A 25,439-nucleotide genomic window follows, 5' to 3' on the forward strand; every position below is an offset into this window, starting at 1 on the left:
TTGCACCATGGTGCCGTATCAGTGGCAGCGAGTTATGGAGCGAGGCACATGAGACCCCACTTCCAAGAACCGGAGTCTTAAGCTCCGCCATAAACACAGCACCAGCAATATTGTCAGCTAAATATAGGGTCTCCTCTGCCCCCCCCCCCCCCCCCCCCCCCCGGGTCCCTCATTGCTTCAGTGGGGATTGCAGGAGTTGATTCTGCATTAGTCATTTGCTGTTTGCTGGTTGTCTGATTGTGATCACATGCACTCACACTGCCGTGTAAAAACAACGGAGGTTTGGAGAAATGTAAATATTAGCTATTGCTAATCCAGGTTTTTTTAAATCAGGCTTTGGGTGACATTCTTGTTGAAAACTAAATTACAGGTTGACATCAACTTGCAGCATCATTAACAGGCCATTGGGTGAGACTGGGCTGTGAAATGACAGTGACTGGACCAAAAGGGAGCTTTTGTTTTGGCCGTCATATGAGCCACATTTAGAATAAAGATATTGACTATCACGGCTTAATGGTAAAATATCCCCTCACTGGCATCATTTTGCACAGTGTAGCTGGCAAAGAGCCTGAGGAGATTAAATCGGACAGAGATATGTGTGCTTGAATGAGAGAGTCGCTGGAAGCTGACATATGTAGTAAAAGATGCCACGCAATGAACATCGTGACCCTCGGTTTTGTGGTGTCGAATAACACCACAAAACCCACCGTAGAAGCAGATGCACACGTGTGGAACAAAACTTTATTCCGCTGTATTTTTGTCACATTTTCTCCAAAAGACTGAATCTTTTATCTCACTCTTATGAACTACCTGTATAAGTGGTTTTGCTGCCGCCCTCCACACACACACACACACACACACACACACACACACACACACACACACACACACACACACACACACACACACACACACACACACACACGCGCGCGCCGATCGACTGAGGGGCAGATTTACGTGTAAGCGCTCCCAGGAGGCCTCGTATTTCAGAGATCGACGGCCCGCTGTGATTTACTGGCCGCTAAATCTGATGTGGCAATCTGTTTTACTTTGCAGAAGTTCTTTGTATACGAGTGCTTGTGTTTGCGTGTGTGACATGATTCTTTCCAAAATCTGTGTGCGTTTCCTTTAACGCACCAATTAGTCCAAAAAGATGTGGAGAACTCTGTAAAATGGGCTTGTGTTTGGATTTGGAATGGGAATTTTAGGCCGAGATCAGGCTACAGGAGAGGGGGGTTGAGGGAATAAGTGTCCTCATAAGTAAAGAGCAACAAAGGGAAGTCGTTCCAGTAAATGATGTAGTAGCCAGAGGCTCGCTTGAGTAAAACAGGTTTCTTTCCACTTAAACGCGGCAGCATGGCGGATGAGCGGCCCTGATGCCGCTTAATAGATAGATAATATAATAGATAACCCCAAGGCAGTATGTGCTTAATATGCACATATGCACACGTGTGTGAGTGTGTGTGTGTGTGAGTGTGTAACATTCAGCATGAATTACCTGAAGTGTAAGTTTCTCAGGTTGCAATAAAAGTACATGATGTGTACATGAAGTCGCTCCCCTCTCCTCTCCTCTCCTCTCCTCTCCACTCCTCTCCTCTCCTCTCCTCCCCTCTCCACTCCTCTCCTCTCCTCTCCTCTCCTCCCCTCTCCACTTAAACTAGCATGAAATAATGTTCCATAATGGTCTAATCACTGCCATAAAAAACCACTTTGTCTTGTCCCCCACAGAACGATGTCTTCCATGCGAGGAACACCTCCCTTTCAGCCACAGTCTGAGGAGGAGGACGCGATGGGTCATGACCACGCGGCATGGACCAGCGAGGAGCGAGAAGGCCCGAAGGAGACGCCGTCTCCCTCCTCGCATGAGCGACCCCACCCAGACGAGCTGCAGCCAATCCGGGAGAAGCTTACTGAGTCGGACTGGGGGAGCATGGTGCCTGCTGTGGTGGTGAGATGTTGATCATATCTTATCTTGAGATATGTTGCCGTAACTCAAATCTATAAAAGAAATGAGGTGTGTGTGTGTGTGTGTGTGTGTACATAGTGTACACACTCAGGGCGCACGGCTCATAAAACACTCATGAAATACATGCAGGGGTACGCAGGGTGTGCAAATTGTCATGCATAATGATGATTGTGCACCATCCAACGCACACACCCGTTGAACGCACACACGCACACAACCAGCAGTGGTCCTCTCTGGTCTCAGTGCTGCAGGCAGTGCTACAGGCAGCCCAGTGAGGCTTCACCTCCAGAGAGTTACAGCCCTTGGTTCTTCTCATCTCCACCTCCTGCCTTCATGTGTGTGTGTGTGTGTGTGTGTGTGTGTGTGTTAGTAACTTGGCTGCAGGTTCTGTTGGTCCCTAATGGAAGAGGCCAGTTTGAGGCGAGTCCAAATTTCTGAGACTAAAGTTTCTTTCTTTATGTTGTGGCAGAATATATTTAATATTTGCCCAAACAAAAGTCCTGTTCATACTTCTAATCCGACTAAAACTTAATTATCTTTTTTGTTGTTATCTCGAGACTATAACCAAGTTAACGATTCTCTGTGCATAGTAAATACTTTAACGGCAACAAGATTAGAGAAATCTTGACTTCAGTTCAAAGTGGCCTAAAAGCTGCTCAACTTCCAACAAGGACTCTTAAAAAGCGCTGACCTGACACTTTGGTCAGGTCAGCGCTTTTTAATAAGGAATAAACTTAATTCAAAACCTAAAAACATTTATTTATGTTTGTCAACTGACCCTCAAACTTATGAGTTAAGCAAAGGAAACAAGGAGAAGGACAACCGTGCGTCAAAGAAGATCTACCTTTCTAACTAAAATGGGGTAAAAAGTTAGTTTGGAGTTGGTGCTTCTTTTTCATTCCGCTATTATATAACAGGGTTTTAAAAAGGTTAAAGCACACAAAAACACATTGAATGGATAGCAAAGGTATGGAAGGACAGGCCGGCTTCCCTTCTCTCTCTCTGACCTTTTGGTTTTTACAATGATGGGATCATCAAGCCTTCCTGCCTTCACCACACTTCTTGGTGGCATTATGTGTGGACCTGTAAAACACACCTGAACAATCCGCGAGTGACACACTATACCCTAATCCTCATTACAGAGCATCTTCCGCTTAAAGACAAAGTGTACAGGAGGGCCTCCGGGAGCCGTTTCAAGGGCGCCTTAAGATCCCGCTGTTAGTTAAAGCCCCTTGTCTTTGAAACGTAAGCCTGCTAAAGTTCTAGGAGATCCCCCCCACTCTGTAAGGGGAGGAGAAAGCGTTCAGAAATAGCCCCGTGTTACCACACCTGTGCCAAAGTGTCTGTTGCGTGGGACAATGTGGTCGCCTTGAGGGGCTTATCGTATCGGTAAATATAGACCCCTTGTGCCTCTCACTTAACTCATAATAAAGCAGAGCAAACAGCAGCGGGACGAAACCCCCCCGCCTGCACCTCATGGAGCGGCGATATACTTAATAAGTTAGTAGTACACCGCTGGGTACTACTGTGTCAACACGTCGCTTCTTGTGGAACTTTCAGCCTGGTAAAAACTTGGGACACTGTTATTTTATTGTTATTCACAAACTGACCTCGCGGTACATGACTTGAATTAGTCTAAAATCCGTTTAGCTAATCTACGATTGCTTGTGTGGATCCCAGGTGACGACCTCTAGCTCTGCACTCATAAAGTGCCTTGAACTTGCATTCTCTCAAATGGCCATCGGGAGGCGACTCCTCTGTTTTTTAATAGCCTGTGCCAAACGGGTTTGATCAGTTAACATTTCAATCTGTACTTTCAAGTGTTCTTCAACACAGCATGAAGTTGTGACCTGTTCTGTAAATGCGTCTCCTCCCAGGACAACGAGAGCAGTAAAGGCTGCTCGCTCTACTCCTACCGGACCAACTCCACCTCTCCGCCCAAGCCGGAGGAGGACTCCAGGGGCCGCGGGGAGCCGATGATCGGCCTCGTCTTCGGGACGCCGGAGCGCCGCAAGGGGAGCCTGGCAGATGTGGTGGACACGCTGAAGCAGAAGAAACTGGTGGAGCTGACCAAGACGGAACAAGACGGTAAGCCGGAGTCTCCGACTTGCTGCCTCACCTTCGATTCACAAGATGCTGTTGTTCCTCACCTACTCTTCCCTCGCACTCAAAGCGTGAGCGGTCTCACCTCTGCTCTGTTTTCCCTTTTTTCCGAACGCACCCTCCCGAGAGGATCTTTGAACATCTAAAATTACAACTGACGGGTCCTTTTGCACGTTAGATCACAATATCAATCAGTGAAAACACAGGTTTCCCTTTCGCCTGCGCTTCTGATCTGCACCAGTAACACAGCAGAGTCTCCCAGCATGCCTCAGCTCGCCCACAGCGAGTCAGATCTGAAACCATCCGACACCCCTCCTACCTGTTAGGTGCACATAGTAATCATGGTGATATCAGAGGAGCGCTTTATCTCTCTCATTTGAAAGGTTTCACTTTGTTATTGATACAGCAGAGCCAGAGGCGGAGCAGACAGGTACTTCTACCTTATTATCTACCGTAACTGGTTTGAAACAAAAAACATGTGTGTGTGTTAAAAAGGGTTGTGACATCTTCCTGACAAATGAAAGGGGACATAAGTGGAAAAAAAAATGCTGGGGGACAAGTTGAAGTGTTTGTCTTCTTCTGATTTTCTACAATTTTTTTCCATTTCCTGAAGCTGCATTTTATTCTAAAATAATCCTTCACAGGAAATGTTAACAAGAACTTCATTTTTATCTCTATTTCAGAGAATGTAGCAAAAGCAATGTTCACTATTCGAAGCTGGACGACAATCATACATATTCACACTGCTTCCTAACAATGGCAATAACACACTAAAGGTCAAATATTATTCTGCTTCATACTTACAGATTCTTGGTTGTTGCAATGGACATAGTGTATTATTAATGCTATTGTTTGAGCACATTATAATGTGTTTTAATCGTGCGTTTAATATTCCTTTTACTACTTTTTATGTGTTGTTCTTGGATTGATGAACGTTCTTTGGTGCATAAAGACAAACAGGTCATCAGTGGATCCGACATCAGCAGCACAGCTGAAGTCTTTAATCCCGAGAATCACTCAGATTTCCTCTTCATTGGGGGGAAAAAAGGAAATCTCAGCCTACTATTGAGTGTGGCTCATCCTTTGCTAATTAGCAGAGCGACCCGTCCCCAAAGGACTATAGCGGCATTGATCACGCTTTGTGTGGACAAAAATGAAACGCGCTTAACATGAGCGATATAACCAGGCACAAACAGTGTTAAGGTGAATAATAACTCTGGGCCCTTTAAACCTCCCTCTGACTGGCTGTTCCCTGAAGAAGCACTGTAAACATGCATTGTACGCCTATATACCCACTTGTTCCCCTTTTCCTAATGATTTATGTTGAAATGAGAGGTGATCAATAGCCGGATGCGGCTGAATGCGTCATTGAGCGAGTTCGACCCTGGAGCTCCAAACCCGTTTCTTTGTCTCGTTACATCTTCCTCTCCTTCTTTACATGACGATGGCATGGTCGTCTAACTTCAGGAACCCTTGAATGCACATTTTTGGGATCTCTCCTCAAATGGCGGCCTTGCCGATTAAAAGATTTTTCGTGTGTCACTTTCGAACTCAAAGGTTCGAAACACGATACAGATCCCACATGTGACACTGTTGACGGATCACTTTGTCTTTCAATAGTTGCGCGGCAGAAAGCCCTTTACTACGTAATAAAAGTCTTTTTTTCCCTCCGGACTCTTCTTGTGTTCACTCGACTGACACTTGAAGTCTGTGCAGAATCCCACCGCAGCACCACTGGATGTGATCATCCGCACTCAAATGGCACATTAAAGCCTGAGCGATGTTGTCCGTTGCCTCTCCCTCCACCTCGCCCAGATTAGATGGGGTGTGTGGTCGGATGGAACGGAGCCTATTAGCCACCGAGCGCTCACTTAGCCTAACTGACCCCGCCGTGCTCTGTAGCCCTGAGCTGAGGTGTGGGCGCTGTTAGCCTCACCCGCTGTCGGCACGCCGTTGCCTTCTTCGCTACTCAGCGCTGCCCTTAAGTGCCTGTGACAGATCCAATGAATAGTCATGGCCTCGCTTTGCAAAGCGGGTGATTTTTTTTTTTTTCTTTGTCTCTGCCGCCTCAGCTTTTAAAAGCTTTATTAAGACGTCTTTAAGAATGTGTCAGCTGGCTGTATTACCACACAGCTGGTTGCTGTGAACGGGTCCTTTCTGACAACATGTGAGCCAACAGGGTGAAGGTCCGACACCGCCATGACAATTTATTGTTTAAGGTTGAGTTGCACCTGCATTATATGAAGGTTTAAATGTACTAAAGGCTTATTCTATACTGTTAAAGCGCCCAGCACGTACTTATTAAGCTGCTAGACTGGTTACTGAATACATACAGATGTACAAGGACGGCACCGGGGAACATCATAAGAAAAACACTGTGGGCAGGAGATGTGCTGCGGAATGGAAGCGCTCCTCCATCCTCTGTCATGCGACCAACTGTTAACGGCATGGGCACAGTGCCCCCCGTGCCCACCTAGTTAGCCGTGACGTGGCCAGAGCAGCTCTGGCGCCTGGCAAACACTTACCATCCCTCCCTTGCGGGGCCGAGGCCCCGGGCCCTCGTGAGCTACTGTACAAACCACGTGTTTAATTTGCAAATGAGATCAGGTTCAATTACCGCCATGCTGTACTGCGGCGGGGCAGTTATAAAACGGACACCTGCGTGACTAATTTAGGAAGGAATGAGACGTATCGTGTTCATTTTCATAATCATATTTGTCTTTTCGAAGGAAAATGTTTGCTGCTTCAATGTTTTAGAAAACACCTGAGTTCACCCTCCCGTTGAAAAGTTTTACAGTATTCATAAATGACCTACTTTATCATTTCATAAAAGACTGACACTATTGGACCTTTATGTCTGAGGCGATACCGTGCGGCTGTTCATGCCATAGGAACAACACGAAAGCAGCATGTTTCAGAGGCTTCAGCCCATAGACCTGATGTGACATTGCTGTCTCATGTTTTTTTTATGAGCCCTCTCCAATCACGGAGTTGACAGACAGTCAGAGCCTATATGCTGAAACCCATCAGCGTGGAAAGGCCTTCGTTGCTACCGTGAGGCACTAGAAACCCCGACCAATGACCAAATGTTCCAGCTTCCAGTCCGGCATCACAGGCGAACAATCCATGTTTTTCTTCTCGTGAGTCATCAGGACCGTTTGGAATTGATTCATTTTTTCATTTAAGCTTGTGATTAAAAAGTCATTTTCCAATTTTTACAGCCCAGTGCCAGCAATGCACGATTAAAAGGCCTGAAAACAATCCGCTGGTTTTCTCAAATGAAAATATGATGATACTTTAGTGCCTGTTAACAACATCTAATAAAGTCCTGATAGCGACCTAACTGAGTTTTTAAAGGCATTTGCGTTGCCTCCACTGGGTTGGCTCTCAACAACGGTTATTAGCGTTAGCTAGACAGTAGGGCTCACTCACACGCATTCACATGCACTAAAACGCATGCACTTAAACAGCCCTGCCATGTGAACAAAGCACAGAACATATCACAATACAACACACACGCAACTTAATTATCTCTTACTCCAACATTTGCATAATAAATAGTTATTTGCATTTGATCGACTGGGTCCTCGTCAGCGACGCTGCCTGGTGACCCCTCGTGGCTTCCCATGCAGCAGCTGTTTTACGAACCCCGTCCTTGTGCATAAACTTGTGCTGTACAGTTTGAAGGAGCTCGGCACCCGATCACCCATATAATGGCTTCCCCAGATGGAAGCGGAGGTCAGAACGAGGCCAAGCCTTCCTCTCACCCCGCTCCTGCTGGGACAATAGAGACATTCTGCCCGGCTTCGTTGGCTTTGTTCTCCCTCGCCGCTGAAAGCCGGTTTCAACATCTCTGCTGTTACCGCCACTCAAACTGTGGAAAGCGTGTCCTCTCGCCGAGGGGTCTGCACAGGAGGCGGTGTGGACTAGTGCACCCCTGTGCTTTCGCGCCGCGATGTTCAACGACTAAAAAAAAAATCGACATTAGCCGTGAGATTCCTTTTGATCCAGGGCCGCTTAGCTGTCAGAAGCACTTATTGAAGGGAAAAACATCGGCAGGCTTCTTCAACTAAGCTGCAGGTCAGGACCGAACTTTGAACTTAAAGCAGTCCTGCGAGCCCGACCCGTGTGTGTGTGTGTGTCTGTGTGTCTGTGTGCGTGTGGGTGAGTGCTTACCGATTCATACACTCAGGTGGAAGTAGTTGCGATGACAGCTTAACGGGGCGAGTGGGGTCGGCCCCCCGAGAGTTAAGCCTATTGGCTAATTAACACGCTCTGGGCTCCACTGTTTGCCCTCCTCCGTGGGATTGGCAGCTTGAGCTGTGATCGTGTGCAGGTACGAGCTTTGTGGGTTTAGCATTAAAACGCTGTGCGAACCAATGGCGGGGCACAGCTGTGTGTTCAGGGTATTGATATTTACGGTTCGTGCGTCGCCGTCTGGGGGTCCGCGGCGCTCCGCTGGGCCGTGCCAACGGGCCGACTCCCCCTGGACTCCTTGTGGTCGGTCTCGATCTCCTCCTCTGTAATTGATAGGGATCTCTTTACTAATGATCAGCCACCGCCTGTGAGTCCTGACTACACATTTGGCAGCGGGCCAGCCAGCATATGGTGCGAGCGCATGCGATGCGGTCTCGCCGGAACAGTTTTGAACGTCGTCCAAGAGAATCCGATTAAAGAGTGATTTCATCAAGTCCTCCTTTTTTCTTCTTCTAGGATTTCAGTTAAAAGCCAAACTGTTCACCTGATAATTGAGCATCTGACAGAAGCCGACGTGATGTGACTGCAGCATAAAAAAAATCACAAGACCAAGCCCAAACAGTGGAGGCAGTGGAGCGTGACATGTGATTGACTGTTTGAGAGCTACACAGTGATGAATCTCCAATTAAGTTGCTCTATAAACATCACTGAAAATTGATTAAAAACATGTTTGGGAATGCCAACAGGATTGTGTGGGGATTTCCTTTTTTGAAAAGTTGAGGCTGATTATTCTTTGTTATAATGATGAACAAAGAAAAATGTATGTAGGTATTTATTAATATTCGCAAAAAATGAAGACAGTGGAAGGTGTTAACGAATGACAATGCCCAAATTGGTTCACTCCTATCTGACGGACATGCCAGTTACAGTTGTTGAAGGTCATTCGGCGTTCATGATGGTATGATGACATCACAGACAACTTGAGGAGGATCTCCTGATATGAAGCCGTTGACAAGACAGAGATTTGTGTGGCCGCCCGTCCGGGCATGTTGGATCCACTTTCTCCCTTTTCTCCTCATTGGGTCAGCAGAGCGGTTGCAGACCGCCGGCCTCACCACCAGGCCCCCCCCCTCTTCTGATATTTGGCTCCCCGACAGCCCCGTCTCATATCTGTGACCTAAACCACAGGGTCCGCCCACATCAGCCTCCCCCAAGGGCCCGACCCAAAACAACGCTTCTATTGTGTCTGAACCACACAACGTGCTGTGTGTGTGTGTGTGCTAAGTAGAGGGGGGGGGTCATATATCATGCCTAAAGTGGAACCAGAAGCTCGGGTCTTGAACTGGTGTTTTGAAAGCGTGCGTTTGACAAAGAAGTAATTTTGCACTCTGGACTCGAGTCTGTTCGAGTCCCATTTGTTGGAGTTGATCTAAAAGTAGCGATTTCTACACCAATATCTTTTTTTCTTCTCAGCATTATGTATTCCAACAAAGTTTTGTTTCATTCAGTGTGAATACAAGGACTGAAATTAATTAAAAATACCGCAGAACTTTGTTTTCAGAGAAAAGGTAATTTTGATTCATCAACAGTTTTTGGTTTATTTGTTTTAAAAAAAATAAAGAAAAGAAATTGCAACCCTGGGAGGGTGAGGGAATCAATTAAATATGAAAGCACTGCCATTAACCAGTGAATAGATGCTTTACTTTAAATGAATGAACTATGAATTAAATCCCAAATGACCTTGTAGCTGCAGTTTTCCTTCTCAAACAAATAATAACGGTTGGTTCCTGTTAAAAAAAGATTTAAGATACGGTGTCCTTGGTTGACGCGGATGCGAGTGGCTTCCTCACACCCAGACTATTAGGCCGCAGTAGTTGTTGACATCAGAGCCGTAAGGTCGGCCGGACCTCTCTGCTGCAATGCAGGGATCAGCAGCCGGGCTTTTCTAGAATCAACCTCACACCTTCAGTAGTTCGGGGCGGCGGTGCCTCCTCACACAACGCCGAGGGACTACTTTGTGAGTATTTTTAGCAAGGGAGGGAATCAAAGTCAGAGTGGGAAGGCAAAGTTGGGGCCCGATTTATTTCTCTAAACTAAATAAATGATCTTCAGCTTTACTTTAGAGCTTAATCGACGAAAAACATGAAAATAATAAGTACGTTGATTGATTGTCCATTATTTGTTAGGTCTTTTGTGACCAACCGACTAAAAAAGAGAGAATAATCAGCAGATTAACTAATAACTAAAAAAGCCTTTTCATGTTTAAATGGATTTGACACTTAAAGTCTACTTGGGGGGGCACTCCTCATGAATCATAACCCGGATCGGTTCAGCAGCTACATTGTGGCTCCTACCGCTGGAGCCCATCAATGTGCGTGTGTGTGTGTGTGTGTGTGTGAGGGGGTTACTATCTCTCAAGAACCCCCCCTGCCTCATCCCGCATCTTTCTCAGGTCATGTTCTGCGACAAGAGAGTCCGGGTGTCATCTGACAGATGAAAATAGTGTGTGTGAAACGGACACCGCGCTAACTCGCAACCAGACTAACCACTCTGCAGTTTAATGGTTTTACAACACCGAGCGGGCAGTGATAGCCCCTTGAAAGTGTGTGTGTGTGTGTGTGTGTGTGTGTGTGAGTGAGTGTGTTATAGTCTCAGCAGCGTACTGGCATTCTTTAATCGGTGTGCTTGGCGCGCATGTACGTTCAAGTGATCCAGAGTGTTTTGTGTGTGCGTGTGTCTTTTTCCTTGTCTTGGCCGGCCTGTCTCCTCATGTTTGGACATATGTTGAGTTTTATTTCACTGAGACATCAATCCTGCCGGCCAGCTGTTCGGACAGCTGCTCTCTGCGGGCCTCTTCCCGCTGAACTCACTGCGTCAGTCGCTCGCCGCCTCTCTTCGCCGTCTTTCTTCCCGTCTTTGTTTCTGCATTATTCATCTTTCGTCTCTTCTCGGTGCTGTTTCTTTCTCCTCTTCCTCTCTGATGCTGTGGGGTCCGCAGCTGAAGTCGCACTGACATAAATTTGGAAGTGCAAAGTGTGGCTGTCAGCTTCCATTTACACGCTCAGTAGCGAAGTCGAGAAGCAAACAGGGTTTTTTTTTCCAGCCATGGGCGCGTTACACAAACATCGAGCACCCACTGACACATCGGCCTTTGTTATTGTTAACATTAACTCATTTTTTTCAGGTTAATGTTGTTTTATTTTGCTCTTTGCCTTGGCGCTCTGACTGCAGACTCAAGGGTTCCTGATCTTTGACAAATAGAGAGAGAGAGAGAGAGAGAGAGAGAGAAAAAGTGAAATAGATGCCATCTTTCCATCCAAATGTCAAGTGAATTAAAAGGGAAATGTCATCAAACACGAAATGCAAATGAAATATGCTTCTACAAAGCAAACGAATCGGCTTCTCGAATGTAGACCTCATGTCAGGAAACAAATGAAATTCTTTCAATTTTGTTGTGTATTTGAATTAGGCTCAAATTTCACTTTTTCATCAGAATCAAAACACAGGGAAAATATATCTATCTAACCATTATAGAGAATATTCCGCAGACGGCCTGAGGCCCTCGTGTTGATGGCACGGCGTCAGAATGTGCCGTCAACTTTTCTTATGTTAACGTTTTTATCCGACGGAAGGAGATTAAAGTTCACAGAGAAGCCCAACCTAAAAAAAACGTCTATCGAAACAAAGCATTATTCAGTTGCCTTCATTAATAAGAACATTAACAGAAATTATTTAAAAGGAGCTTGAATTATGTTTTGCTGAAACTCCGGAAATCAGTTAAAGAGATTCTGGGTCAATTGTGGATGAATTTGGCAATCGTGCGTCACTCAGAAATAGGAACTATGAGCACGTTGCTTCTCAACAAAGGACATTTTATTTCCAATTCAATTCCACGACAAACATTCAAACCCATGGAAACCGTGGAAGAAAAGAGAAAAAAGGGGATTTCTGTCTGTGACGGGATGTGGCACACTGAGTTGTTGTTGGCAGTGGCTGTTTTGGGAGTGTTGATGCTTCTCCTCTCACACACACACACACACACACACACACACACACACACAGTATCACACACGGTGAGGTTTCTGTGGCTTGTGTAAAACACCCAAAACTCTGTCTCTTGGCAGGTTGGCGCACAGGTGATAAAAGTGTGTTTACCCTGAACACCCGCCGCTGATTTACTGCAGCTCTCTCTTCATCCACTTCTTATCTCCTTCTATCTCTCCTTCACTTTGTTTTATTGCGCACTCATCCCTTGCTCTGTCTCTCCTCCTCTCTGTCTTCTGTGCCCGAAATGAAACAAGCAGCTTCATCATCTCGCTCCTCAAACCGCCGTCCCACTTGTTGACTTCTTCTGTCCTACACTTCCCTCCTCTCCTCCTCGCCCCCCCCCCCCCATCCTCCCTCTCCCTCCTCTTCTTCAAAACCATCCATCGTCCGCAATTCTTCCCCACTTGATAAAGTTGGTGTTGGGACAGCGAGGAATTTTTATCCACCCTCCAATCTAAACAGCACTTGATCCCAGAGCGGTCGCGGGGACAGAAAGCCATCTAGGGTAAAACCTCTCCTGCTCATCCCTCTTTTCTTCCTCTTCTCCTCCTCACGTACACCCCCCCCCCCCCCCCCCCCCCCTACTGTCTCTGCGTCTGATCTGTTTATCGGTACGGGGGGTATAAATTCTGCATCCAAGTACACACACGGGTGACTTATGCAGACGCATCTCTGAGTTAAAGGTTGTATTATCCTCCCTAAGTGCTCTCATAAATTGCCCTTCCCTTATTTTGTTTGATAAGAGGCTCGATGAACGAGTGCACGTCGCCGTCTCTCAGTCTGGTGATGAGGAAAGAAGAAAAAAAAAAAAGCCTCACATCCCGACCTGCGTCTTCCAGCTTTCCCCCTCCAATCGGCAATAAATACCACCCCATTCAACCTAATGTACGCAAATACATATTCAGCCGCTTGTCTTGTAGAACGTGGGCGGAGAAATTACATCAATTACCTTATTTTGCTGCAATGTGGACTCTCTATAATACCCCTAAATAAGGGAAATGAGCATTATAGCTGTAGTTTTGGAGTTGTTTCTTTGTCTCGGTCTCCTGTTTACATTGATCCCATGTGATGTGGAAGGCTGTATTAGCTTATTTACAACAATCGTAATCCGACTGTAAACATGCGCGGCTTTAATGGACTCAACGAGGAAGTCGTGCTCGGACCGGCGAACAGCATCTCTCGACCACACAATGGTCCCATACGCACAAACATTAAGCCAGGCACAATAGGCCATGTGCCCCTGTGAATGCCTATAGCGCCTTTTGTCAGGATAAAGGCTCCACAAATGAGCTATTGTCCGACTTAACTATTCTAAATCAGGCAAGCCCTCAGGCGCATGTTTTCCACACAATCCAAAGAATTTCTCCTTTCTGTGTGTGTGTGTGTGTGTGTGTTTGTGTGATTTTGACGTCCTTGGTGACTGAGGCTATGGCGTGGGGCCCTGCGCGACCGTGACGCCGCCCTATATACAGAGTCGTGGGAGAAGTATTACCTGTGCAATAAGTAATAATAAATATTGTCTCATTTATTTCACATTTAACAGGTTTCAGTCATTTCACAGGTTATTACTGTGATACAATAAGCAGAATTGTAAAGCAATATGTATAATTAATAATTATATAAACACTTTACATAAATACTCATGTAATACTGCAATATATATTAATAATTTGGAAGTAAACAATATATCTGTGAATGTAACAAGGAGTGGAAAATAAATCCACTTAGTTCCATGCTCCCTCATACCCTCTTAGTTCCATGCTCCCTCATACCCTCTTAGTTCCATGCTCCCTCATACCCTCTTAGTTCCATGCTCCCTCATACCCTCTTAGTTCAATGCTCCCTCATACCCTCTTAGTTCCATGCTCCCTCATACCCTCTTAGTTTCATGCTCTCTCATACCCTCTTATTTCCAATATCTCTCATACCCTCTTAGTTCCATGCTCTCTCATACCCCTCTTAGTTCCAAGATCTCTCATACCCTCTTAGTTCAATGCTCCCTCATACCCTCTTAGTTCCATGCTCCCTCATACCCTCTTAGTTCCATGCTCCCTCATACCCTCTTAGTTCAATGCTCCCTCATACCCTCTTAGTTCCATGCTCCCTCATACCCTCTTAGTTCAATGCTCCCTCATACCCTCTTAGTTCCATGCTCCCTCATACCCTCTTAGTTCCATGCTCCCTCATACCCTCTTAGTTCCATGCTCCCTCATACCCTCTTAGTTCCATGCTCCCTCATACCCTCTTAGTTCAATGCTCCCTCATACCCTCTTAGTTCCATGCTCTCTCATACCCTCTTAGTTCCTTGCTCTCTCATACCCTCTTAGTTCCATGCTCTCTCATACCCTCTTAGTTCCTTGCTCTCTCATACCCTCTTAGTTCCATGATCTCTCATACCCTCTTAGTTTCATGCTCTCTCATACCCTCTTAGTTCCAATATCTCTCATACCCTCTTAGTTCCATGCTCTCTCATACCCTCTTAGTTCCAAGATCTCTCATACCCTCTTAGTTTCATGCTCTCTCATACCCTCTTAGTTCCTTGCTCTCTCATACCCTCTTAGTTCCTTGCTCTCTCATACCCTCTTAGTTCAATGCTCCCTCATACCCTCTTAGTTCCATGCTCTCGCATACCCACTTAGTTCCTTGCTCTCTCATACCCTCTTAGTTCAATGCTCCCTCATACCCTCTTAGTTCAATGCTCTCTCATACCCTCTTAGTTCCATGCTCTCTCATACCCTCTTAGTTCCATGCTCTTTCATACCCTCTTAGTTCCATGCTCTCTCATACCCTCTTAGTTCAATGCTCCCTCATACCCTCTTAGTTCCATGCTCTCTCATACCCTCTTAGTTCCATGCTCCCTCATCAGTCTTAGTTCCTTGCTCTCTCATACCCTCTTAGTTCCATGCTCTCTCATACCCTCTTAGTTCCATGCTCTTTCATACCCTCTTAGTTCCTTGCTCTTTCATACCCTCTTAGTTCCATGCTCTCTCATACCCTCTTAGTTCCTTGCTCTCTCATACCCTCTTAGTTCCATGCTCCCTCATACCCTCTTAGTTCCTTGCTCTCTCATACCCTCTTAGTTCCATGCTCCCTCATACCCTCTTAGTTCCATGCTCCCTCATACCTGTCAGCTTGCCGTCTTTCGTGGAAAAGTCTCACCAAACATTCATGCTTGCACATGTGCAGATATTTCTGTCTCTCTCTCGCTGTCCCTGCGATCCGCCTGATGAAGAATTGAAAAGTTCCCATTGTCTCCATTTGAACAAATAAGACCTTATGAATCTGGTACCACGTGTCTCTGATGTCTGTTATCCTGAGGCTGCGAGACACATTGTGAGAAGAAGACAGTCACAAATCAGAACAATGCAGACATTATCAACCGCTCAGCCGGATTAGCTGGAGGGTTCTTTATTTTTTATTTGAAATGGTGCCTTGTCCTGATTTTTTGTAATCATTATTTAACAATTCGTGGTATTGTTTCTTTTCTTTTCTTTTCCTGGTATGCCACAGTTGAATATTCTCAGGCCTCTTTAGCAAACACATCACATTGTTGTTATAAGTACAACCTAGGATCAAAAGTGAAGGGGGTTATTTTCCATGTTTCTGTAGAGCCAACTTGCATGGAGGGGCTCCTCTCAAAGGACTGGAAGGAGCACGTTGACCGCCTCCATGCCGACCAACTGCTCAGGGAGGTCAAAGGTAAGAGTGTCCTCGTCAAGGCCGGTATCCTAATGGACGACTGCAGCTAAATCCAATGATACGTCGAGGTTTATGTGATGGAGGAGAAACAGAAAGAAACAAAGAAAACGTTGTGAAGCCATTCCACCCTTTTTGGGATGAAATGGTTTATCAAGTGTCTTTATGAGACTGTGAAATATTCAGAATAATTGATCTGATTTATTATTCACGCCCCGATGTGTCAAGGTGCAGAACTATTACACTATAAAAGATTAACATGTAGAACCTCCTTTTCGCCGATGGGTCCAACCCTTCACGTTGGGTTCTGGACCAAAACATCTAATCCTCTGAAAAGGTACCAGCTCAACTCTTTATAAAAGGTCCTAACAGGACCAGACAAAAAGCTTCTTTTATGGGGACAAGCTTAAGGACCCTATATGGTTCGAGGACAAGAAACGATAATTTTTGGCAAAAAAAAGAAAGAATCAAGGGCAAGAAGCAGTCAAACATGCTCTAATTCTCTCCCTGTGTATATTTTAGCATGTCTCTGCATATGAAAGCCAAGAGTAAGTGCTGGCCTGACCCAACTGTCCCCATGGAAGGAGCGGCGAAGGCCGGTTTAGACAGTACGGGTTATGATCCTAACTAAAGGGTGGCTGTGGAAGGAGAGGCTCCACATTCGTGAAGCAATAAATTGCACCGAATGTATTTTCAACCTGCCCTGGAGAAAGTGGCTGCAGCAGGAGGGAAAACAAAGGAGGCCTTTTTATCCACGGCACCCCAACATTTGCTTCCACTCTTCCCACATGATGCATATTTTGCTTAAGGATGGGATCAAATTGTCCTGTGATGCTCACTGGCTCGTAGGTGGTACAAATTCGACTTGGTATCGCTCTAAACTAACTCTGAAGCGTACCAGTGAAAAGTTTGGACACATTTTCTCATTAAATTCAATGAGAAGGTTTCTCCAAACGTTGGACTGGGACTGTAAACGTGACAGAAAAGACTTACTATTGGAGGATTGGTACATTTGAGACGTTTGCGTGCCGCTTTGTTAGACGCTGACAGAGGAGTCGAGCTCCTCTCAGGGAGAAAAATTGAAACCGTTTCCTACATTGACTTAGACTCTCGCTCTCACACACACACACATGCGAGGATACTATATTTCCAGTGAACATCTAACTGATCACTCAGTCTGCCTTACAGAAATAAATAAAAAATACCAACTGTTAAGTTGAAAATCCACTTGTTATGATTTGTTTTCATTTGAAAAGTGAGACCGAGAATTTTCACTTTCATAATGTTTTCTTTTTGTTGGATGTTGCAGGTCAAGTGCTTGATCTCTCTTCTCTTAGACATTTCCAACTTAATTTCTCTCTTATAGTTCTTTGTATTTGACATAAAAAAACACTCGTTGGGTTATAATGTCAACTGAAAATGAGAAACCCGCTGAATAACACTGTTCGCTCTTTGACTCGCATTAAGTTGGCAGTCAGTTTATATCTTTCTGCTGTAGTTTTTGTTTTTTAAAGCTCACTCAGCTTGTGGGTGTTACAGTGTTCATCATCATACGTTTTTTTAGCAGTTCACAGATTCTCAAATACACTATATCTCAGTTCTCCTGGCTCCCATTTTGAATCTTTCATTCGTCTATATTTTCTGTCTCTTCTCTCAAAATCCTGCAAGAAAAAAAAATGAACTTAGCACTTTTCCCAAACATGTTGGGAAACATGTTGCATAGGGCATTGTATACTTTGATGAAACATATTTATTAGTTTTCCGCCAACACATGCAGTCTTGGAATTTGATCACCTGTAGTGACGAGAATATTGTTCAACTTCTAGAAGGTCATGTGTAGGCACTGATATTGTACAAGATATTATATTAATATCTGACAATATGATGCCTGATGTCTCGTCTGTTGTTGTGTTATATCGTAGCTTCATGGTTCTTTTATTGAATGCTTGTTAATCAGCATTTCTGACAGTTAGAAGTCAGCCTGCATTACGTTTTCCTTCAATGGTGGGACAGAAAACCATGTTAGGATCTCAGAGCTGTGCTGGAGGCAACTAGAACGAAGACAAACGACGTGCTTGTGCTCTACATACAAATGGAATGTATATCAATTTTCTTGAGTGTTAGTTGAAGAGAATAATAACATGCATACATATAGCATGTACCAGTACATGCATGCACATACAGCATCACACACACACACACGCACACACACACACACACACACACACACCAACACTGTCTGTGCTGGTCCAGCTGCGTCCCGACCAAAGCGACGCTCTTATTGAATTCTTCTTCTATTTCTCGGACTGACCTAAATTCACAGAGACAACTGTTGCTCTGTGTCTCCTCACGCAACAACTTGAACCTATTGGTTCACTCACAGTTATTTAAGATGACCTCTTTTTTCTTTTCATGTTTTTTTATTAGTTTATAGTTTGCAGCAAATATGATGGGACTTTTTTAATGTATTTTAACTACATGTGTGTCAGTGTTTCACACGTACACATGAGGGAATGTACCCACAACAATAGAATGATTCAATTCTTCTTCTGCAAACCACTGTGTGCTGAGCTGGATCTAATTAATAGGGCATTACATTTTTTTGCAGATATTTTCAATAGGATGGTCTAAAAAGAGTTTACGACAAACTTTTGTGTGTTTCTTGTTTAGGAAATGAGAAAGGTTCTCAGGTGTGTAGTTTGCACTGGAGAGAGCGTGCCACATTTTAGAGTTTCTTTCTTCTTTTACATGAGGTTAAAAAGCAGAGAGGGGCTCGAGTCGGCTTCATGGGCCGGTGCTTCTAGTGAGCACAAAATAATTTAGGAGTCGCTTAAATCAGGCTTCTAACCCGCTGCAACTTTGCTATTTACCTTCACGCTTCTAACTGTGAGCTGTTTGCACTAGAAGTGAATGTGTGCGGATCACATGTGATATCTGGCACATCCTGACACTCCCTGTGAGGTAAATAGGAAGAGGACGGTTTCGTCTCGGGGCCGGTGGGCCGGTGGTTGGAGCGTCGTAGTGTTTGTTGCTGTGACGCTGAGAAGAAGGTGAAGTCATCCAGAGGAAGGCTGCTTGCTGCTCGGATGAAACCAGATGGTTTTAAAAGATGCTTCTTTTGTGTGTTTTGTTTCATAAGTTGTGTTTGTGTAGGTGGAGGAGTTTGTGACTGGACTTTCTCTATAATTATTGATGATTTGATTTCACATGATTGAATTTAATGAATTATCAATAAAAAAAGATTAATTTTAATTTTCATGTAAAGGGGTTCATACATTCACATACTGTCAGTATATAAATATTCACTGACACATACAGACACAAAAATAAAAATAAGGTACATTTATAATGTATATATTTGATTTATACACTAAGTGGTTTTCTTTTTGGGTTTGTCAAATTTTCCCCATCAAAATGAACTACATAAAAACAATGCTTTTGTCTTCAATGAAGAATTGACAAACTGACAAACAATATAAACATACAACTATTTTGACACAGTCTACTGTAGAAATGCTCTTTTATGAATTAGTTACTTAATATGTTGCGATAAACTGAGATTTCTTTCCCACCGTCACAAACTAAAAAACAGCTGATGCAGAAGCAGCACTCAGCGGCTAACGGTGTTCTCCTCTGGCCGGTGTCCTCAGCAGGTGTCAGGAATAATCCTGATGGATGGAAAACAGAAAGCTTCTGATGGTTATTGGAGCCAGAAACGCCGCGCTTGGAATGCGTGACCCGTAATCCACGAGGATGAACCGTGGAGCGGCGAGCGCAGTTGCTGCGATTACACAATAGGCTTTTTCTTCACTGCCGGAAATGTGGAGAAAGAGGGAGAAGTCTGTGTGTTTTAAGACATGACAGCGTTATAAAGCATCAGTTTTGCAAGAGTGAATCGGTTCAGCAGCCTCAGGGAGGGGTGAAGAAGGGAGGAGATGATGAAGAGGTGGGAAGGGGTGATGAAGATGGCTGGTGGGAAAAGAGAGGAAGGGATGAGCGAAGAGAAGGAAAAGTTAACAAGTAAAGAGAGAGAATGAAATTCAGGGTGGAGGAGAGAAGGCAGAAGAGCAGGGGAGTGAGGAGGGGAGCAAAGGAAAGGAAAGAAGACAGGAGAAGGACTCACCAGAGCAGAGAGAAAAGGTGACGAGAAAAGGAATAAGGAGAGGACATGAGAGAAAAGCAAAGAAGTGGCAGGGAGGAAAGGAGAAGAGGTCAGTAGGAAAGGAATAAGGCGATGAGAGAAGGAGACAGGGAGAATTTGGATTTGGAAGTAACTGATGGGGAGGTCGTTTGGAGGGAAAAAAGCATGAAAAAAGAGGGAAGAGAGGAGGAGAATGTTGCCTTTGATACAGGGGTGCTGAGGGGTATTTTCTGTGTGTGTGTGTATGGGGGGGGGGGGGGTCTGGGGTACAATAACGGCCTGACAAGACAACAATGGAGACTCTGTTAGTATGCAGGTAGTGTTGGGGCCACCCTGCAATCTCCCTACATGGCCCCAGGGCGAGCCCTTACACACACACACACACACACACACACACACACACACACACACACACACACACACACACACACACACACACACACACACAGAAAACCAAGGACGTGTCCTCATGTTGGACACGAGTAAGAAGAAGAAGGGTCAGGGAGGTTTGGGCTGCTGTAGCTGAACGATTCCCCAGAGGGTCAAATGAATGTTGCTGTGCCAACTAAGTTGCCTTATACATTCAAGTTTAAAGACTAAATTAGAATACAATCTTTACTAATCCCAAAAGTTGTGTTCGTTATTTTATTTTCTTCAATAATCCTTAATCCCATTGGCTTTTTGTAGACCGGTATGATGCTGACCTCCGGGTCGGATGCTTCGCCGTGCTTCGTTGTTACCTTAAATACCCGATCCTGTAAGCAAAAAGATCAATGATGTGGTTAGGATGTGTTCGATGAGTAAAGAACAGTTAATACGGGGGGGCTTGGATGTGACCTGATGCTCATGAAACACTGCGAGTTGTTCTTCTTCCAAAATAAAACATTCCAAGAATGTCTAAACCCGACAAAGAGCCTGTGAGCGCTTCTTGTTTTCTCTGAAAGTGATTTTTATTGTTCTTGTGTGCAGACTAAGTGATAAACACTGACGGCATGCACAGACAAGACAGCAGATAATAAGTAGTAAGATGAAACTACAAGCCCCGTGAGCTCCGAGATTTTGGGGGATGAGAATTTCTGGAGTTTGTTCATGTCGGCCGACCCTATTGGGATGGTTCTGGTTGGAGTTACTTTACTTTGGTAACTTTAAGCCGTAATAGAAAACTTGTTTCAGTCCCATCTCTCTTTAGACATTAAAGCACATTGAACGTCAGTCAGCCAGCTGGTACCATGGCGCTCTTTTAAAAAAAAAAAATCCTTCTCCATCCCCCCCCCGTTCAGGTACGCCGGAGTCGCTGGAGGAAAAGGAGCACCAACTTTCCACCATGATCGGTCAGCTGATCGGCCTGAGAGAGCAGCTCCTCTCCGCCCACGATGAGCAGAAAAAGATGGCCGCCTCACAGCTGGAGAAGCAGAGGCAACAGATGGAGCTGGCCAGGCAGCAGCAGGAGCAGGTGGGGGGTCTGAGTCACTCCTTCCAGCGGAAACTTTTAAATCACAAGCTTAATCGCTGAGATTTGGGGATGCAGATGCAACAGGTTTAAGAACATAAAAAAAAATCTTATTGACAGACGATCAAATTGGTTTGAAAAACTTTCAGCAAAATCATTCAGCAAAAAATAAGAATTGTGTAATACAAAGCAATGCCTCTGTGGCAAGCGTGAGGTGGGGTAGGAACTACCCCAATAATCTATGCTTTTAACTAGGGGAAAAAGAAAGAAACTAAAGGAAACCAGCAACGCCACCCTGGGAGAAATCACCCAGGGAAAAGAAAGAAATCTATGAATAAGGTAAATTACTAAATCTAAACAAAAGGACAACACCAGTTCGTTACACTGAGCAGGCGAGAGATGTGTTTCCAAAAGCATATACAACAGTTTATTGGGCACAATTCAAATCTAAAAAAAGTTATCCTATTTGTATAAATTATCATGTATTCCAGGGCTGGGGCATTTGTGCTCAAGGTGAGTGAGGGGTGGGAGTATAAACTTAAAATGGGAGCACCACAATCCAAAATTAACACTCCAAACACACAAGGGCAAAGCAAAACAAAGGAGGGGAGTGAATAAGACACTACACACGAAGGGACACCATCACCAAACAGGATCACCAGTGAGGCCCTCAGCACCTGGAATCACAAAGATGGACAGTTAATGGGAGACTGAAAATAAATTCAACAACAATAGAGATCCAATACAAATCAAAAAGAAAGGAAAATATCAAAACAGGTTACAGTTTGAACTCAAAGAACTAAACCATCAAATAATCAAAAATAGCTACAAAAATAATAAAGAAAAATCTCCCTTGCCATCCACCTCCTATTTCAGGCAGCTAAACATGAAAACATAATACAATAGGCATAAAAATGCGGACAACGGGATTTCCACACCCGAACGCAGCAGCAGGCAATGTCCGTAAAAAGTGTGGGTTTTATCCCCACACAAAGCAGCAGCAGTCCAAAACGGGTCAGGACAGTCGGGACCTCAGCGTGGCATAGCTCCGGGACAGAACGAGCAAACACGCAGTCCGACCTGCCAGCGCCTGCACATAAACGCAAGTTTATTACGGTGCCGACTAGATCGCCGACGCGCAATAGACTGCAACATACCTGCACGGTGGAACAATTTGCACAACCCTGCAGAGAGTGCCGAGCGTCTGCCGAACCTGCAGCCAGGTAAACCCGGAAGGGGGAGGTGCGTATCAGCTGTCAGAGAGCGAGCAGATCTACAGGTCCCTCCTTATATAATAAATTAAAGGGGGACAATACTGCGAGTGGACGGAGCCACTGGAAAAGCAGTCATCCTGCTACACCTCCTTATGCCCTCTCTTCATAAGTTTCTGTGAACGGGGAAAAGGGATTTGCCCTTTTCTTTACATATTCGTAAAAGGCCTAAAAACTTTGACTGCTCACATTTGTCCTTTGTCTTTGTCGGACTTCCTCCTCGTTACGCTCCGACGTTTAATGTCACCAGAACACAAAGCCGTGACAGCCAGAACCTCCACAATTACAGGTTTTTTGTCGTAAACACGAAGAAAACAGAGAGAAAACAAAGAAGAAAACATTTGCGCGTCTTTCTGTACGTGATGCCTGAGCGCGTTGTCTCCAGGTGTCACCCGCGAAGACACTTAGAGTGTCGCGGTACAAAGGGACAGCGTCGGCAGGCGAGGGGCTCAGGTGAGCAGCTCTTTGTCTTTGGCTGTTAGCCGACACGTTTACTGTAGGCCGACATACAACGGGCTCTGTTTGGACAAGTTCACGCCTCCCATCACAACACATTCCACCTTTCACGGCTTCACAAAGGAACGGGAACGATGGAGAGAGTGAAAAGAAAGACAGATTCCAATATCCGCCAGTCATTTGGCTGTTGGGACTTGATAGGATAAAGCCCCGCGGGACAAACGGCGAGAAATCTGCCTTTAATGAAATATGACATGTGTGCAAATGGGGCGCCGCCTCCCATTCAGCAGCCTGTAATTATATTTCAGAAGAAATGTGCGTAATGACTTTGCAAGAAAAAAAAGAGAGGCAGCTGCTTTAGGAAGGGGGGGGGGGTGTCGAATGGTTGACGTGCTGCGCCTTCAAGGGATTTAACCTCACGGGACCCGCCGGTCCGAGCTGCCCGTCACTGGCTGAGAGTCAGTCCTGCAACATGTGACCTCAGGTGTTATTAAATACACGTCCTTACATCAGAATAACAGGGATGAATGGCTACAATCGCCCCTCCCCCTGTTGTTGGGTCGCCAAGTAAACATGTCAATCAGACCTTCAGTGTCAGTTCAGAGAGAAACTTGCCGCGCTGCTAAAAGCAAAGTGTTGTTCTTGAATGCAGCACTGAACAAACACGCCGGACTCACTTCTGCGTGTTGTTTAACATTCTGGCCTTTATCGATATAACGTCACTGTGAATAAACGTTTTGAAAAGATTTAAAAAAAAATTCTACCTGGATTTTTTTGCAACATGCAAATGTTATTGTTCATCAGAATTCCATCCGGTAAAACCTTCCTTGTGTGTGGGGGGGGGGGGCATCAGTTGATGCATTGAAACATGACAGCTGTTTGGGCTCATTAGGTCTGTGGGCAGATCATCAATATAGTTGAGAAGATTTTTTTCCAATTAAAAAAGTAACAAAACACAATCACTGTTAGATTTTAAAAACAAAACTACTTATTCTTCATCCTCTTCTTCATCATAGCCATGATTGTTACATCAACCCCTTCGGTGTCTCTCGTTGTGTCATTAGATCAGCAGACAACAGCAGCAGCTCCTGCAGCAGCAGCACAAGATCAACATTCTGCAACAACAGATCCAGGTTAGTGTGCACACACACACGCCCACACACCTACACACACCTATACACACACACGCCCACACACACCCACGCGCCTACACACACAAACACACCCACAAACACACCCACTTCTCTCCATAACCTCACATCTTTGGGTCACGTACGTTTGGAAAACTACAATAACATGAGAGGTGATGACCTTTGCCTGCTATTGAGAGGCACAACTGCTGTGCCCCACTGGCCTCGCATACACACACACACACACACACACACACACACACACACACACACAGTGAAACACACACAGACGCACACGGTAACGCACGGCAGTGAGGCAGTAATTGCCCTCCTTATGGCCGGATCATTTACTTTCCCATTGATCCGTCAGAAATCAATATACCAGCATCTTCTACAGCCTGATTCAGACAACGGGCTTCTGAATCCAGCCCCATCAATATATACATATAGATATATATATATATCTATATGTATATATATATAGATTGATTTACATTTACTCTACTTGATTCCTTCTCTCCTTTCCTACATCTGTCTCATCCACCTGATGCTCATCATCTGTGTACACCGCACATGCTCGCCTACTGGCAGAGAAATTACCACCAGCTGTGGGCCAAATGCTGCTAAATCTGCGCGCTGTGGCTGTCGGCCATGTGGGAAGTTAACCAGCTTGTATTTCATCCGTTTATGTTCATTTAAGTGGCCACACCGCGGTAGGAATAAATCGGTGAGACGATCTCAATCAGGTTTTGCCTCGTCCCGGAGCCCGGTGACCCCCCATCGGCCTCTGGCTTTGGATCTCCCCGCGCTCCGGAGGTGTGATCTAGTTAACGAGAGCTCGTTTCCTCCTCCTCCTCCTCCTCTGCTTCTTCTTCGCCGTTTTTATTACCAGGCCCCACACTTGGGTCTTAATGAAGCTCAGATCGGACTTCATTAGGGCTGCTGAGCCCCGAGGGAAAGCGAGACCCTAAAAAGCCGCCCC

The 25,439-nt window shown here is 45.1% G+C and overlaps 1 protein-coding gene and 1 long non-coding RNA gene across 12 annotated transcripts in view; one reads left to right on the forward strand and one right to left on the reverse strand.

The window, feature by feature from the left end:
- The window catches only part of LOC120809203 (transcription factor SOX-6-like), an 83,210-nt gene that overhangs the window by 26,588 nt on the left and 31,183 nt on the right, over positions 1 to 25,439 (forward strand). For 6 of the 11 annotated variants that reach the window (XM_078083232.1, XM_078083235.1, XM_078083244.1 and 3 more), the window contains 5 exons: positions 1,729 to 1,948; positions 3,844 to 4,054; positions 15,923 to 16,012; positions 21,431 to 21,603; positions 24,392 to 24,460. In XM_078083232.1, coding sequence (XP_077939358.1) covers positions 1,733 to 1,948; positions 3,844 to 4,054; positions 15,923 to 16,012; positions 21,431 to 21,603; positions 24,392 to 24,460 — 759 coding nt within the window. In that variant the 5' untranslated portion in view covers positions 1,729 to 1,732. The remainder of the gene's footprint in view (positions 1 to 1,728; positions 1,949 to 3,843; positions 4,055 to 15,922; positions 16,013 to 21,430; positions 21,604 to 24,391; positions 24,461 to 25,439) is intronic. The other 5 variants (XM_078083238.1, XM_078083241.1, XM_078083242.1 and 2 more) reach the window with 1 other exon arrangement.
- On the reverse strand, positions 22,005 to 22,961 carry LOC144383787 (uncharacterized). Its single transcript, XR_013451231.1, has 3 exons — positions 22,758 to 22,961; positions 22,539 to 22,690; positions 22,005 to 22,277 (listed from the first exon to the last, which is right to left on the reverse strand). It is a non-coding gene; the product is annotated as an uncharacterized LOC144383787 (long non-coding RNA).

Source organism: Gasterosteus aculeatus, chromosome X (genome assembly GCF_964276395.1).
Source record: "Gasterosteus aculeatus chromosome X, fGasAcu3.hap1.1, whole genome shotgun sequence".
NCBI classification, from domain to species: domain Eukaryota; kingdom Metazoa; phylum Chordata; class Actinopteri; order Perciformes; family Gasterosteidae; genus Gasterosteus; species Gasterosteus aculeatus.